The 17,451-nt window shown below is 35.7% G+C and overlaps 1 protein-coding gene across 1 annotated transcript in view; it reads right to left on the bottom strand.

The window, feature by feature from the left end:
* TFPI (tissue factor pathway inhibitor) overlaps positions 1–17,451 on the bottom strand; it is an 84,650-nt gene that overhangs the window by 20,920 nt on the left and 46,279 nt on the right. The window contains exons 3-4 of the mRNA XM_070475892.1: positions 14,841–15,038; positions 2,234–2,278 (exon numbers count right to left, since the gene is read on the bottom strand). Coding sequence (XP_070331993.1) covers positions 2,234–2,278; positions 14,841–15,038 — 243 coding nt within the window. The remainder of the gene's footprint in view (positions 1–2,233; positions 2,279–14,840; positions 15,039–17,451) is intronic.

Genomic DNA, 17,451 nt, shown 5'->3' with positions numbered 1-17,451 from the left:
AGCTTAAAACATGTTGTGTCCATCTCAAGGAAACAATATTAAACATGTATTTAATAATGTTAATGATTTCCACAACAGTAGAAAAATCAATCTGCATGAAAAAATTATTTTATTAAGTAAAACATACTATTTTAATACAGAGTAAAGTATCTATTTCTGTGACTTCTCAAAGTACTGATTTGAAAATTATTTTGTTCACTGTTTACTGCCTCTTGTTTCTTAAGGTGAATGTTACTATTATTTTCCATGGTAAAAATTTGTGGTTAAGTATGATATATGAAACAAGGAAAAATCCTACTTCTTTAAATTTTTATAATATACTATAAGAGAAAAAAAATACATTTGATCACTAAGTTGATTTGTTTAGGTCTTAGTATGTACTTCTTATAAAACTTTAAATCATATTAACAAACAATACAAGAATTCTATGCTTAACAAAAGGGAGTAGGTAAAAAATTATTGACTATAAAGATGAGAAAATGGTAATAAATTATGCTGAAATGTAATTAAGGAATTATACAACTGAAAGTTGCTATCATTTATATGAGACCCCATTGTAGGACAGAAATTTATTTTAGGAGTTGATATTGCATACTTGTAAAATTATTCTGCTTAGGCCTACAGCTTAAAATATTTATGAATAAAAATTAAGAAATTCATTCCAACATTCCTCAGATAAATAAAGTTTTAATATTTGTATTGAATCTGTATATACAATTCTTGCTCTAAATTGATGCTCAGTTAAAACCTAGAATGCAAGCTTTAAGCTATATACCAACTTCCATAAGCCACAAGATTCCATGATTCTCACTACTAACTTTTGTTTCAAGCTGCAAACCTGATAACTGTCTGAAGCAAAACTTTCTCCCAAGGCACGTTGTAGAGAATCTCCAGTGCCTCTGTAATTGTTCTGATGGTGATGCTAGGAGGCACATGACAAAGTTAACTTCAAATCAGTATGTTTAAAGGTCTTCATTATTGATTACTTTTAGCATCTGACCATTTTTAGAGGTGAATAGAACTGATAGCTTTATTCTCTTTCATATGTAGTATCAAAATAGAATGAATTCTGATCATTAAATATAAATTAAGCAGCATCATTTTCTAATAAATTTTCCCTGCATATAATTTTTTCCTAATTCTATATTTTTGAAAAAAAATCCTAACATTTAAATATTAAAGATATCATCTCTTACTTGATCAACAAAAAGTCTATTTATAAATATGATATTACAGAGAGGAAGAATTTCATTTAATTGAGGTAGTGAACATTTTTGCAAAAATTAATTCAATATATATAGAAAGTTATTTTACAACTTGTAAATAAATACATTTACTTATGTTGGTTGTACAAACTTTCTTGCTGAATTTATTTTATAAATTTTGATTGTAATTCTGGACCATAAACTATCTTATCAATGAGTTGTAGAATTTTTCAGCTCTTTCTCACATAATTAAGTCAAAGTCAGTAAAACTAAAATTCACTTTGAATTGTATAGCTCTTTCATGTCTTAGAACTTCCCTGGTGGCTTACTTTCTTTAATTTTCATGTTATGAGTTAACTAATTTCATCTTCTTGTTCAATATTTTCTCATTCCTATGTAAATGCTGTGAATGGTAATTGAGCACAGTCATTTTTTAGACCTTCATTAAAAAGAAGCATGTCTTTCCTGTTACAACATATTCACCAAAATGTAATTATTTTTAGTTAAAAACTGTAAGTAAAATAATTTAAATCCCCCAATTAAAAATATGTAAACACTAAATAATGTTGACAGAAGCAATTATTTATTGTTAAACATCTCCACATATTTTTGCATGTAGACTTTGACAACTCAAAGGCATATCCACTCAGCAGAATACTGAATGAAACTTGCTAGAGCCACGCAATGCTGAGGTTATCAAAGGATTAGATATCTGAGAACTAAAGAAAGAACAGCAACATCTACATCACTCTTTGGGAGATGTTAGAATAGCATGTGCATGGCTCTGGATTGTTACTGATCTCATACCAGACACACACCCCATGAGAAGGAGTAAACATAGTGCTTAAGTCTTCCCTTATGAAGTATCAGGCATGTTGTTTCTACTTTTTTATTATACCCACTGAAACAAAACTCCATTTCAAAAATCACATGGACTTATGATGAATCTCTTATCAGAGAAAACTGAGAATTGAATTTCCAAGTACCGTATGTAAATGCTACCAACTAGCACACAAGTGAACCGTCACCTTTTGGCAGCGTTGCTTTTGTCTCTGTCATGTCCTTTAGATAATCTGCAAGAAAAACAATATAAGTGTTTATATGTTATATGATATAACATATAATATATCATATGTTATATTATATATGATATATGATATATGATATAATATATCATATTGTTATATGATAACAATTTATCATATAATGTTATGACTTTCCATTTAGCAACTAGGATGATGTCTTTGTTATTATTAAAATTATTCTTATACTGAATGTCAAGATAAAATTTTTTTTATTTTCTCTAGATATTAAACTAGTTAAATGATTACAGTATAACCATGAAGTCACCTATGTTTTAATATAACAATGTCTCAAAAACTATTTTAAAACATTCTATCCCATTTACAAAAATAATAATTCATGGTGAACTAAGTTTGCTATTCAAAATACCTATGGTTAAAATAGATCTTTATTAAAATAATGTAACATATGAAAGTAATTCAAACAGCCTACTTGGCCTGTAAGAACAGGTCATTTCTACAGAGGAACGGGAGTAGAGTGAAAGGAACCAGAATGACCTCCTTTCCTGATTCTTTCTCCTGCTCATTATCTTAATCCAATTGCAAGTTTCATTATTATTTCCAAATACAGAGGAGGAATGAAGCAACTGATACCTGCGATATCATTTTTGGGTTAACTTCATAGAATAACTGGAGAAGGCAATGGCACCCCACTCCAGTACTCTTGCCTGGAAAATCCCGTGGACGGAGGAGCCTGGTAGGCTGCAGTCCATGGGGCCGCGAATAGTCGGACACGACTGAGCGACTTCACTTTCACTTCTCACTTTCATGCATTGGAGAAGGAAATGGCAACCCACTCCAATGTTCTTGCCTGGAGAATCCCAGGGACAGAGGAGCCTGGTGGGCTGCCGTCTATGGGGTCGCACAGAGTCGGACACGACTGATGCCACTTAGTTAGCAGCAGCAGCAGCAGCGACAGCATGGAATAATTGAAATTACTCCACTTAAGCATTAGAATGCTATTTGTCTTTAACCCACTGTATTTCAAGTATGGAATCTAAATTCTAATTTAAATGACAGCTAATGAAATTCAAATTGATATATACAGTTTTAATTTGTTCATAAAAACATTAGGAAACTAAGTGGTTTTTTTTTAATATAATCATTTGTTTTATACAGAAAAGCTTTGGATAGGGCAGTTTATCACTATTTGGATGGCCAGAGAGACATAAAAGGTCAGGGGTAAAAAGAGGTCAGAGACAGAGAATATGAGTATGAGTTGGTTAAATACCCCTTTCAGCCAGTGATCAGTCAGGTTATTCTCTGGAGAGTAAAATGTCTATGAATGATAAGGTGATGTGGCTCATCTCTTTTCTGAGCTTTACTATGTTTTATTCAGTACTCTTTTTAAAAAGGTGTGTGTGTGTGTGTGTGTGTGTGTGTGTGTGTATGAAATTCTAATTGTATTGTAAATGTTAAGAAAATCTGATTTTTTTATTATAAATAACCAACCTCTAGTTAATGTTTTTAGATAGTGGACTGTCATAGTAAGCTTGCATTAAAATATAATGTGCAACTATTATGTCATATTTTTAATTTATGAAAGGAGGGAAAGAATATAGAGTGCCTCTGACAAGAGTCATAGAGATGCTTATCTCAATGTTCACATGCAATATTAAAAGAGAACTTGTTCCTTGCTGGTTTCATCCTAAGTTAGAGTAATTCATCTGGTATATGTGTAACTAATTCAAATAATGTGTTTTAGCACATTCATATTATAGGTATATTTAAATTATCCTCAAGAATTCTGAGAATAGCCATGGACACAAAATTTATTTTTATGCCACTTAGTCTGAAACATAGATAAGGTTTACAGTTAATTATCAAAGATATTTTCCTAGATTTATACAGAACATAACATTTGTTAATGATGGTGCAAGAAGTAATGGCAGTATATTTTACTAATTACTTTAGTAATTCCTTGAATTCCAAGGTATATGAATTTACATTTTAACTTTTCATTAGGAATATTAAAGTTAATTCACAATTATCTGATTCTTTACCAGCCAAGCCACAAGAGAAGTCCATGAACATTGCAGTGGGTAGACTATCACTTCTCCAGTGGATCTTCCAGACCCAGGAATCAAACCGAGGTCTCTTGCATTGCAGGCAGATTTTTACCAACTGAGCTATCAGGGAAGCCTGCTATAATTATCATATACATTTTAACAACTGTAATAAAATAATTTTTTGCCCTATTCTGTCTTCATCTTTTTCTTTTCTGTTGGGAATGGGAAAGGTAAAATCTGAGCACTAACTTTTAATGTTTCTTATTTGTTGAAGTCAGCCTAGAAATTTTCTAACTAGACAGGAAAAGACTCTATGGGCAGAATATTCTTGTTACCAGGTAGGTCTTCACTATTCCAAACAAATAAAACAGATAATAATAAAGTTAAAAATTGAAAGAATGTAAAATGTATTTACATACTCTTTAATTCCCTGTGGAGAAAATCCCCATGTAAATCCCCATGACAAACCACAAGTCACGGTTAGCCTAGCCGATAAAATAGTAGTTAATATAAACAGCATAGTTGTGCTTAGTCGTTAAGTCGTTTCTGACTCTTTGTGACCCCATGGATTCTAGCCCACCAGGCTCCTCTGTCCCTGGGGATTCTCCAGGCAAGAATATTGGAGAGGGTTGCCACGCCCTCCTCCAGTGGATCTTCCCAACCGAGGGATTGAATCCAGGTCTCCCGCATTGCAGGCAGATTCTTTACCAGCTGAGCTATCAGGGAAGCCCCTCTGGTATGATATGAACAGCATACTTACTAGAGCCTTTAAAGATGTTTTAGGAATTTATTGTCTATGGTTTAATTGAAAATAGTCAACCCTGCTGCAGAGCTGGACTGGCTAAAGAGTTAAATGGGAATTTGATCTCTTTCATCTAATTCTTTTAATTTCCACACTTCATACACTTATTTTTAAAAAACTAATAATCAAATTCAATGTTGTTTTAGTTGTTGTTGTTTGGTTGCTAAGTCTTGTCTGACTATTTTGTACTGCAGCCCACCAGGCTCCTCTGTCCATGGGATTTCCCAGGCAAGAGTCCTGGAGTGGGTAGCCATTTCCTTCTCTAGGGGATCTTCCTGCCCCAGGGATCGAACCCAGGTCTCCTGTATTGGCAGGTGGATTCTTACCACTGAGTCACCGGGGGAGCCCTGTTCTGTTCAAGCTATGGGAAAAAAGCAGCTAAACCAAAAGACATTTTGAAAGCCATGTGTCTAGAAACCATTTACAAACTATATTTTCACTTTTTCTACCTTATTAACTTTGTTACTATGCCTCTATTATTATACTGGTAAATACACCACACAAAACTATACATATTTGGAAACAACTGATAAACCACCTTTACCTGCAAAAGGACAGCTGAGGATACGTATCAAACTGAACACATTTATAATTCCTATTCTCTGAAACATTTGGCTTGAATTTATTCTCAGGCATGGCAGTTTACAAGTCATAATTTTCAGTGGTCTTCCAAATAAAACAAAATTTCAGCTTCAAAGATATAAATCATATATCTTATATGAATATAAGATATAAATCATATTTCTCCTTTAACTTCTATCAATTGTTTCTCTGAAAGTTTTCAGGTTCTACAGTTGAGGCATACACATAGACAGTGAGTGTGATGACTTTTTGATTAATTGGCCGTCATTCCTATAAAATATCTGCCCTTTCTCCTGCCAATATTCCTAGTCCTATAGTTTACTTCTACTAATCATTCTTATGATCTGTGCTTGCAAGGCATATCTTTTTCATCTTTTAACTTTTAACCTCTGTGTCCATATTTTTAAATTGTCTTTCCTGTAGACAACATGTAGTTAGTTCATGATTAGTTTTCTATATCATCTATTATAATAGACAATAGCCTTTTCTTGGAGTGATAATTCCATTAAAATTCAATGTAGTTATCATTATGCTTGCATAAAAATCCCTACATCTTTGTTTTCTGCTTTATATCTGTTTTCAGTTTCTGTTTTACTGGGTATTTTTAGAATTGGTTGAATATTTTAATAACAATTTTACCTTCACTATTGGTCAATTTGCTATATCTCTTTATTTTTAGTGTCTATTATGGGACTTTTAATATGCATCTTTAATTCATGGCAATTTGACTTCAAATAATTTATACCACTTTTACCTATAGTATCAGAACCATACAATAGTAGTCTCATATGTTCACACTCCTATTTTTGTTTTAAAGCCTTTAAAGTTACTCACAGTGCAAGTCTTCTAGCAATGAATTTTCTCAAATATTGATAATCTGAAAAAAATATCTCCACCATAAAGGTATTTTTAATAGATCTAAATTACCAATTGGCACTTTATGTTTCCTTTAGCTCTTTAAAGAAGATGTTCCATTTTATTCTCTTATGAATTTTTTCTTCATGAGAAATTGGGATTCTTTTGGTCTTTGTTCCTGAATGTATAATTTTTATTTTTTTTATGATTTACTTATTAGCCACAATTTTCAGCAATGTGATTCATTGACATGGCTTTCTTTTTCTTTGTATTCATTCTTTATGGATTTTGTCAAGGCTCTTGGTTCTAAAAGTTAAAATTTTCATCAAATGAAATGTGGATATCATGAAAATGTGGATAATTCTTTGCCAATTTCTTGTTTGCATATCTTCTGTCCCAGCTGCCAGAACTCCCATTATACATTTTGACAGACTCCTTGATTTTGTTTCATGGGTAATTGGGCAATATTATTTTTTGTTTGCTGTTATTATACTCAGTGTGCTTCATCTTAAACAGTTGCCATTATTCTGTCACTAAGTTTACTGATCTTTTCTTCTGTAATATCTAATGTGCTTTAAGTATATCTGGTAAGAAATTCTTATTTTATAATAAATTCAACTGTAGAATCTCAAGTGTAGAAATTCAACCATAGAACCTGACAATTTTCAGAGAAACAATTGATAGATGTTAAAGAAGAAATATGATTTACATCTTATATTTCAAGTCTTTGAAGCTGAAATTTTCTTTTATTTAGGAGATCATTGAAACCTAGACAACATATTAAAAAGCAGAGACATTATTTTGCCAACAAATGTCCATACAGTAAAAGCTATGGTTTTTCCAGTAGTCATGAGTCAGGTATGGATGTGAGAGTCGGATTATAAAGAAAGCTAAGTGCCGAAGAACTGATGATTTTGAACTGTGGTGTTGGAGAAGACTCTTGAGAGTCCTTTGGACTGCAAAGAGATCCAACCAGTCCATCCTAAAGGAAATCAGTCCTGATTGTTCATTGGAAGGACTGATGTCGAAGCTGAAACTCCAATACTTTGGCCATCTGATGCGAAGAACTGACTCATTGGAAAATACCTGATGTTGGGAAAGATGCAATGCATGAGGAGAAGGGGACAACAGAGGATGAGATGGTTGGATGGCTTCACCGATTCAATGGGCATGAAGGTGGTGATGGACAAGGAGGCCTGGCGTGCTGTGGTCCATGGGGTCGCAAAGAATTGGACATGACTGAGAGACAACTGAACTGAGAACTATGACTTGGATTTCTTATTTCTATATTGTATTTTTCAGACATTCTGGACTGTGACATCAAGCGGGCCTTAGGAAGCATTAATACAAATAATGTTAGTAGAGGTAATGGAATTCGAGCTGAGCTATTTCAAATCCTAGAAAATAATGCTGTTAAAGTGATACACTCAATATGTCAGCAGATTTGAAAAACTCAGCAGTGGCCACAGGACTGGAAATGGTCTGTTTTCATTCTAAAACCAAAAAAGTGCATTTACTTCACCTTTATATATTCTACTTTTCTCCTTATTATGTTCCTGTTTTCTTTAAATCCTTTACCATATTTTTAAGAGCTATTTTAAGTTTCTTGTTGAGTAATGTCATCTTTGTCTGTTAGAATTGAATACTTTTTTCCTAATTATGGATCAAATTTGCTTCATCTTTGAATGCTTAGTATTCTGGGAAGGGGGGAATGTAGATATTTTTGAATATTATGCTGTTGTCTGCTGGATTCTATTGTCTTCCAACAAAGAATGTTTTACTGTCAGTTACAGCAAACACCCTCCCCCAACAACACAAGAGGCTACTCTGCACATAGACACACTGAAAGGTCAATACTGAAAGTAGATTGGTTATAGTCTTTGCAGCCAAAGATGGAGAAGCTCTATACAATCACTGAACACAAGACCTGGAGCTGACCGTGGCTCAGATCATCAGCTCCTTATTGCAAAATTCAGGTTCAAATTGAAGGAACTAGGAAAACCACTAGGCCATTCAGGTGTGACCTAAATCAAATCTGTTATGATTATACAGTGGAAGTGATGAATAGATTCAAGAGATTAGATCTGATAGAGTGCCTGAAGAACTATAGATGGAGGTTCATAACATTGTACAGGAGGTGGTGATCAAAACCATCCCCAAGAAAACAAAAATGCAAGAAGGCAAAGTGGTTTTCTAAGGAGGCCTTAAAAATAGCTGAGAAAAGGAGAGAAGAGAAAGGCAAAGGAGAAAAGGAAAAATATACCCATCTAAATGCAAAGTTCCAGAGTAGAGCAAGGAGAGATAAGAAAGACTTCTTAAGTGAACAATGTGAAGAAATAGAGGGAAACAACAGAATGGGAAAGACAAGTGATCTCTTCAGGAAAATTAGAGACACCAAGGGAATATTTCATGCAAAGATGGGCACAATAAAGGACAGAAATGGTATGGACATACCAGAGCAGAAGAAATTAAGAAGAGGTGGCAAGAATACACAGAAGAACTGTACAAAAATAAAAGGTCCTAATGACCTGGATAGCCACAGTGGTGTGGTCATTCATCTAGAGCCAGACATCCTGGAGTGTGAAGTCAAGTGGGCCTTAGGAAGCATTACTGCAAACAATGTTAGTAGAGGTGATGGAATTTGAGCTGAGCTATTTCAAATACCAAAAGATGATGCTGTTAAAGTGAGCACTCAATATCTCAACAAATTTGGAAAACTCAGCAGTGGCCACAGGACTGGATAAAGTCAGTTTTTACTTCAATACCAAAGAAGAGCAATGCCAAACAATATTCAAACTACTGCCTAATGGCACTCACATCACATGCTAGCAAGGTCATGCTCAAAAACCTTCAAGCCCGGCTTCAATACTACTTGAACCAAGAACTTCCAGATGTACAAGCTGAATTTAGAAAAGGCAAAGGAACCAGACGTCAAATTGCCAACATTAGCTGGATCGTAGAAAAAAGCAAGGAAATTCCAGGAAAACATCTATTTATGCTTCACTGACTGTGCTAAACCCTTTGTGTGGATCACAACTAACTGTGGAAAATTCTTAAAGAAGTGAGAATACCAGACCACCTTACCTGCCCCCTGAGAAACCTGTATGCAGATTAAGAAGCAATAGTTAGAATCAGACATGAATAATGGGCTGGTTGCAAATTGGGAAAAGAGTATGTCAAGGCTGTATATTGTCACCCAGCTTATTTAACTTACATGCAGAGTGCATCATGTGGAATGCTGGGCTGGATGAAGCACAAACTGGGATCAGGATTCCCAGGAGAAATATCAATAACCTCAGATATGCAGATGACGCCACTCTCATGGTAGAAAGTGAAGGAGAAGTAAAAGAGCCTCTTGATGAAGGTGAAAGAGGAGAGTGAAAAAACCTGGCTTAAAATTCAACATTCAGAAAACTAAGATCATGGCAAATAGATGGGGGAACAATGGAAACAGTAGGAGATTTTGTTTTCTTGGGCTCTAAAATCACTGCAGAAGATGACTATTGCCATGAAATGAAAACACACTTGCTGCTCAGAAGAAAAGTTATGAGAAACCTAGATAGAATATTAAAAAGCAGAGATATCATTTTGCCAACAAAGGTCCATATTGTCAAAAAGCCATATGGTTTTTCCATTAGTCATGTACGGATGTGAGAATTTGACCATAAAGAAGGCTGAGTGCTGAAGAATTTATACTTTTGATTTGTGATGCTGCAGAGGACTCTTGAGAGTCCCTTGGACTGCAAGGAGATCCAACCAGTCCATCCTAAAGGAAGTCAGCCCTGAGTATTCATTGGAAGGACTGATGCTGAAGCTGAAACTCCAATACTTTGGCCACCCAATGTGAAGAGCTGACTCGCTGGAAAACAAGCTGGTGCTGGGAAAAATTGAAGGCAGGAGGAGAAGGGGACTACAGAGGATGAGATGGTTGGATGGCATCATTGACCAGATGGACATGAGTTTGAGCAAGTTCCGGGAGCCAGTGAAAGACAGGGAAAACTAGTGTGCTGCTGTCTATGGGGTTGCAAAAGGTAGGACACAAATGAGTGACAGAACACAGAAATTAAAGAAGTGCTTTTTGGCAAGTAGTTAATTATGAATTTTTAAGGCTTGGCTGAAGCTTTGCTATGGCAAGTGTAAAGTAGCTTTTACTCTAGGTCTAATTTCACTCTAGTACTAAATTAAATGCAAAATTTCTCTTAATTGTGGGAGCTCTGGGGGGTATTCCACTTACAAATCCCTTTAATTACTTTCTCAGTTCATGGAATTTCATCAAGTACATGCAGCTTTATTATTCACCAACAAACTCCATGGGACCCTTATCCAAAATTTTTAGGTTTTTCACTTTCTATGTCCATTCTGTTTCACATACTGTCCCTAAGAACATAACCACTTCAGTTTACCAGTCTCCAATCTCCACATCCTTCACCAGGGAGACTGCTGTGCTATGCTTGTACTTCCCTCTTTTAACTGTGGTCCAGAAGTTCTGTTCAGATCAGTTGCTTGGTCGTGTCCGACTTTTTGTGACCCCATGAACTGCAGCACGCCAGGCCTCCCTGTCCATCACCAACTCCCGGAGTTCACCCAAACCCATGTCCATTGAGTTGGTGAAGCCATCCAACCATCTCATCCTCTGTTGTCCTCTTCTCCTCCCACCTTCAGTCTTTACCAGCATCAGGGTCTTTTTCAATGAGTCAGTTCTTCGTATCAGGTGGCCAAAGTATTGGAGTTTCAGCTTCAAAATCAGTCCTCCCAAGAACACCCAGGACTGATCTCCTTTAGGATGGACTGGTTGGATCTCCTTGTAATCCAAGGGACTGTCAAGAGTCTTCTCCAACACCACAGTTCAAAAGCATCAATTTGTTGGTGCTCAGCTTTCTTTATAGCCCAACTTTCACATCCATACATGACCACTGGAAAAACCATATCCTTGACTAGATGGACCTTTGTTGACAAAGTAATGTCTCTGCTTTTTCAATATGCTGTCCAGGTTGGTCATAACTTCCCTTCCAAGGAGTAAGCATCTTTTAATTTCATGGCTGCAATCACCATCTGCAGTGATTTTGAAGCCCCCCAAAATAAAGTCAGCCACTGTTTCCACTGTTTCCCCATCTATTTCCCGTGAGGTGATGGGACCAGATGCCATGATCTTAGTTTTCTGAATGCTGAGCTTTAAGCCAACTTTTTCACTCTCCTCTTTTACTTTCATCAAGAGGCTCTTCAGTTCCTCTTCACTTTCTGCCATAAGGGTGGTGTCATTTGCATATCTGAGGTTATTGATATTTTTCCCGACAATCTTGATTCCAGCCTGTGCTTCCTCCAGCCCAGCGTTTCTCATGATGTACTCTGCATATAAGTTAAATAAGCAAGGTGACAATACAGCCTTGACATACTCCTTTTCCTATTTGGAACCAGTCTGTTGTTCCATGTCCAGTTCTAACTGTTGCTTCCTGACCTGCATACAGATTTCTCAAGAGGCAGGTCAGGTGGTCTGGTATTCCCATCTTTTTCAGAATTTTCCACAGTTTATTGTGATCCACACAGTCAAAGGCTTTGGCATAGTCAATAAAGCAGAAATAGATGTTTTTCTGGAACTCTGTTGCTTTTTCAATGATCCATCAGATGTTGGCAATTCGATCTCTGGTTCTTCTGCCTTTTCCAAAATCAACTTGAATCAACTTGAATATTCATGGTTCACGTATTGCTGAAGCCTGACTTGGAGAATTTTGAGCATTACTTTACTAGCATGTAAGATGAGTGCAATTGCGCAGTGGTTTGAGCATTCTTTGGCACTGCCTTTCTTTGGGATTGGAATGAAAACTGATGTTTTGCAATCCTCTGGCCCCTGCTGAGTTTTCAAAATTTGCTGGCATATTGAGTATAGCACTTTCACAGCATCATCTTTCAGGATTTGAAATAGCTCCACTGGAATTCCATCACCTCCATGAGATTTGTGTGTAGTGATGTTTCCTAAGGCCCACTTGACTTCACATCCAGGATGTCTGACTCTAGGTGAGTGATCACACCATTGTGATTATCTGGGTTGTGAAGATCTTTTTTTGTTCAGTTCTTCTGTGTATTCTTACCACCTCTTCTTAATATCTTTTGCTTCTGTTAGGTCCATACAATTTCTGTCCTTTATTGAGCCCATCTTTGCATGAAATATTCCCTTGATATCTCTAATTTTTTAAGAGATCGCTAGTCTTTCCCATTCTATTGTTTTCTTCTATTTCTTTGCACTGATCACTGAGGAAGGCTTTCTTATCTCTCCTTTCTATTCTTTGGAACTCTGCATTCAGATGGAAATATCTTTCCTTTTCTCCTTTGCTTTTGCCTCCCTTCTTTTCACAGCTATTTGTAAGGCCTCCTCAGACAGCCACTTTCCTTTTTTGCAGAAGTGCCTTCATGCAGAACACTGGAGAGATGGACACCTCACCTCACTTGTTCCCTCCTCTCAGAGATCACAGTCATGTACTGCATTTTGATCACTGTCTGTAAAAAAGTTGCTTCATACATTTTTCTTCCTCCAGTTTTTAGTTATTTACATTAGGAGAGAAATTCAGCTCCAGTTACTCCATCATAGCTGATGGATGTAAGGAATTTTCTCCTTAGATGATTTCTTTAAAGTTTAGTAATTCTTTTTCTGTATGTCAGCTATATTCTTAACTATAGCTTACTATATAAAATACTCAGATATTCAAGCAATAATGTCAATGACTTTTGAGGAAATAATGAGGAGATGGGGGCAAAATACATATAGTTATGTTAGGCAGTAATGATATTTGAGAAAATATTACAGCAGGACACCTACTGAAGAACAAAATGATTATATCTGATTAATTTCTGAAAAAAAAGGGTAATGTCACAATAATGAAATAAGAGATTTTTGATAAAAGCTAAATAGATATGTATTTCAGGAAAAAGTCCAGTTGATGAAAATAAGTAGGCTGCTACATGAGAAAGTGAGGATTACCAAGAATGAGGCAACCTGACCTTTAGCCAAGGTACTGAACTTGAGTGACATTCAATACAAAAGGATACTTGGTATGGCATGGAAGAGGACAAGGTATAGAAATCTGTGATGGATGGAAAATTACCATGCAATCACAAAACCAAATGTACCACAGAGAAACACCGAACTGCCTAATCTATGTTAGTAACATTTCCAGCACATCTATGGAGAAGAGGAGGGAAATAAGTGCTCTGAACTAAAGAAATACATTCACATCATTTCTTTTATGTCAGCTCAGGGGCATACAACAATCGCAGGGGAGAAAAGCTCTTTCTTTTCACCACACTGAGATTTTTCCCACAAGCCAAGGTCATCACGATGCCAAGACTGTCTTGTAAAAGCGGTTTGGGAAAGCATTATCAGTGTGAAAATGCCAAGCCACCTGCTTTGCAAAAAACAAGACACCAGTGTTAACTAAAGAGGCCATCTATAGACTTACAATGTAACTCAACTCTAAAAACGTGCAAGGCGGAAATCTGGGGCTAGAAACTATGGAAATAAGGCTAACTTGGGATTTTCTACCTCTCAAGTAGCTCTCAATTCAGAAGAATAAAACTGACATAAAATTGAACAAGTAATTATTTAGAATTTATTTTAGTCTAAAGAGAGAAAGCCACATAAAACATTGTAATTTGTAGAATTTTAAAAGTTTTAATACAATGAAAAGAATAAAAGCATTAAATTAAGTTTAATAACAGAATGTGATGTGCTTTTCAAACTTATAACTTAGTAAAATAAGAAAAGTCAGGTTCAGTAAGGTCTTCATAAGCCACTGGAGATAATATTTTCTACATTATTCCAAGGTTCCAAAGAGAAGGATTTAACTCATATATATATATATATGCATATATATATATTTCTATAATTTTCTAACTACTGAGAAACTCAAGATGGATTAATTCATTATCTTGACACGGAAACAACTATGACATCAGTGTTGAAAAAGGAAAGTCTAAATCACTGTGAATAATGATTTATTTCTTGTGAACTCATAGCTCCCTAAAGAGATGGAATTACAGTTAATTTGTTGTAGATATAAAATCTGTTCTGCACACTTAAGGGCTTCCCTCTTCATCATGGAGAAGTGTATAGGACAATAAGCTTAATGTATTTTATAATAATTGATACAAAAAATGAAAAAAGAGTAATTGTTAAAGCTGAAAACATAAAAAATAAAAAAAAAAGATTCCTTGTAATGTTAAAATAGTTCAACTTTTTTCTAACATTATCAAATCTATAATTAGATCTAATAACCTGAAAGGTTTCTGGATGATAGTGTCTCCAAAAGCCTACCTCTTGTACATTTTTGTTTGCACTCTTCCAGAGTTTCAAATCGATTCTGATTTCCTTCACATCCTCCATATATAAATTCTTCACATTGCTGAGTATGAATATTGAAGAAAAATCTCATTATCATTGCTTTGCATGGGCCATCGTCTGCTCTCATTGCACAAAATGAATGTACAAGTTTCAATGGGGGCATCTCAGCATCTACAAGGTAAAAATAAAAGGTAACATATTATCCTTCATCAACACTGTAATAATGCTGCTTCCTTTTCACTTCCTTTTTAATACATTTTAATTTTGAGGAAAAGTACAACAATAATAAAACAGACTGCAATAAGAAACTATGAAAGTTATCCAAAAGGTAGATAAATACATAAACTCACCAAATGAGACAGGTCTTACCAACTTTATTAAACTGTTGGTTATTAACCAACTATTAGGGGAAAATGTTGAAATTTTTAATAGATTCTTGTTTTGCTTAAACTTGTACCAGTTGACCATATGTAATTGAGTCATAGAGATGTCTCCCTAATCAATAGTTGCATCATTTTTTACATATAAAACAAATCTTTAAAAGCAACAATATTAGGTCTGGTACATGACTCCAACCAAGCCTTATGAAAAAAATTAACAGGGTATCTATGTTCATATTTACGTGTATATATCTTACTACATTAAACTATTCCCTAATTGTGAAAATTTATGTAATTTACTACAAATTCCAAGTAATTTATTTTCTTAAAGTAAACACACAAGGGTTTCCCCGGTAACTCAGTTGGTAAAGAATCCACCTGCAATGCAGGAGACCCCGGTTCGATTCCTGGGTCAGGAAGATCCCCTGGAGAAGGGATAGGCTACCCACTCCAGTATTCTTGGGCTTCCCTTGTGGCTCAGCTGGTAAAGAATCTGCCTGCAATGTGGGAGATCTAGGTTTGATTCCTGGTTGTAAAGATCCCCTGGAGAAGGGAAAGGTTATCCACTCCAGTATTCTGGCCTGGAGAATTCCGTGGACTGTATAGTCCATGGGGTCACAAAGAGTCGGGCACGGCTGAGCGACTTTCGCTTTTACACTATACACTCAAGAACTTCTTTCTATAGAAATTAATATATAATAGCATTTTAGAGTATTATATATAACTGTATATAAACAAAAAATGACTTATGAAAAATATATAGTTTCCCTTTATCACTGAAGTTACAATTGTCAATTCAAATTCAAAATAAATGAAAGCATTTTCTGAGTAATACATTTTTGCATAATTGTGAATGCTATTTGTATTCCTATATTTACTTAAAGACTGATACTTTTATACTTGACATTCCAAGTTGTTAGAAAGTTGTGAGAATTTAGAAGCCTTTGCAACAAAGACACTATGTGGTACATCTGACTGAGAAATGGCTCATCATGTGTCACTGAATTATCGTTTTAGGTTTATCTACTCTAGATAGGGCTGATCAAATTTTGACTTATCAGTTTTATAAATATCTGATCTTATGATCAGATCTCAGAATCCCAGAAGTCATGTCAATAATTTTGAGAAATGAGCTAGAATACAAATATTCTGACATTTTTGAATTGTATAAGTACACTCCATTATTTCAGAGATTCCTAGGGCTTTCTTGGTAGCTCAGTTGGTAAGGAATCCGCCTGCAATGCAAGAGGTCCTGGTTTGAGTCCCGGGTCAGGAAGATCCCCTGGAGAAGTGATAGGCTACCCACTCCAGTATTCTTGGCCTTCCCTGGTAGCTCAGCTGGTAAAGAATCTGCCTGCAATGCGGGTTCGATCCCTGGGTTGGGAAGATTTCCTGAAGGAGGGCATGGCAACCCGCTCCAGTATTCTCCCCTGGAGAATCCCCATGGACGGAGGAGCCTGGCGGGCTATACCCATGGGGTAACAAAGAGTCGGACACAACCGAGTGACGGAGCACCGCACAACACAGCAGGGCACTTCTCATATAACATGATGGTCCTGATTCCCAAGTTACAGGTGTTGTGGACCTTTACAGACGCCAAATCATTGCAGCAGTGCTTCAGACAAGCACCTTTAGTGAGGACACCTGTGGAATGTGGAAAGCATTACCTGAGTTGCCATATGCTGTATATGTAGGGAAACTATTTCTTATAATAACTTTTATCAGGTTTTTATCCTTAATAATTGCCAATGTTTTTGACTTTTCATGTATTTGATATTCTTTATCATCATGCCAAATTTTTGTTTTGCATTTTATGTTTCAAGGATAGAAATAACAGCGTATTTTCACCCTGCTATGTAGTAATCATGTCACCAGGTGGCGCCAGCGCACCACAAACACAGAAAGGAATTGCCTGCAGACGCGAAAATGAAGACGGCCAACGGGTCTATGGAAACTGCTGTGCGCCACACATTTTGCAATTATGTTATTTAATCATGTGAATTAGGCATTTTTTATCTCCACTTTGCAAATTATAAAATAATACTGCAAAAAGTAAATTCTCAGTTCACACTTTAAGTGATGGCTTTAGATCTGACCCCCAGATAATTTTATATCAGACATCTCACACCTTCTTAATAACTGAGGGATACAGTCACAGATTTGTGACTGAGATTCCTTAATTGACATTTAGATCAAGAACATAG

The sequence above is a fragment of the Odocoileus virginianus genome, chromosome 13 (genome assembly GCF_023699985.2).
Source record: "Odocoileus virginianus isolate 20LAN1187 ecotype Illinois chromosome 13, Ovbor_1.2, whole genome shotgun sequence".
Lineage (NCBI taxonomy): Eukaryota > Metazoa > Chordata > Mammalia > Artiodactyla > Cervidae > Odocoileus > Odocoileus virginianus.
Note: the sequence above shows the minus strand (reverse complement) of the source record. Positions and strands in the feature narration are given on the sequence as shown.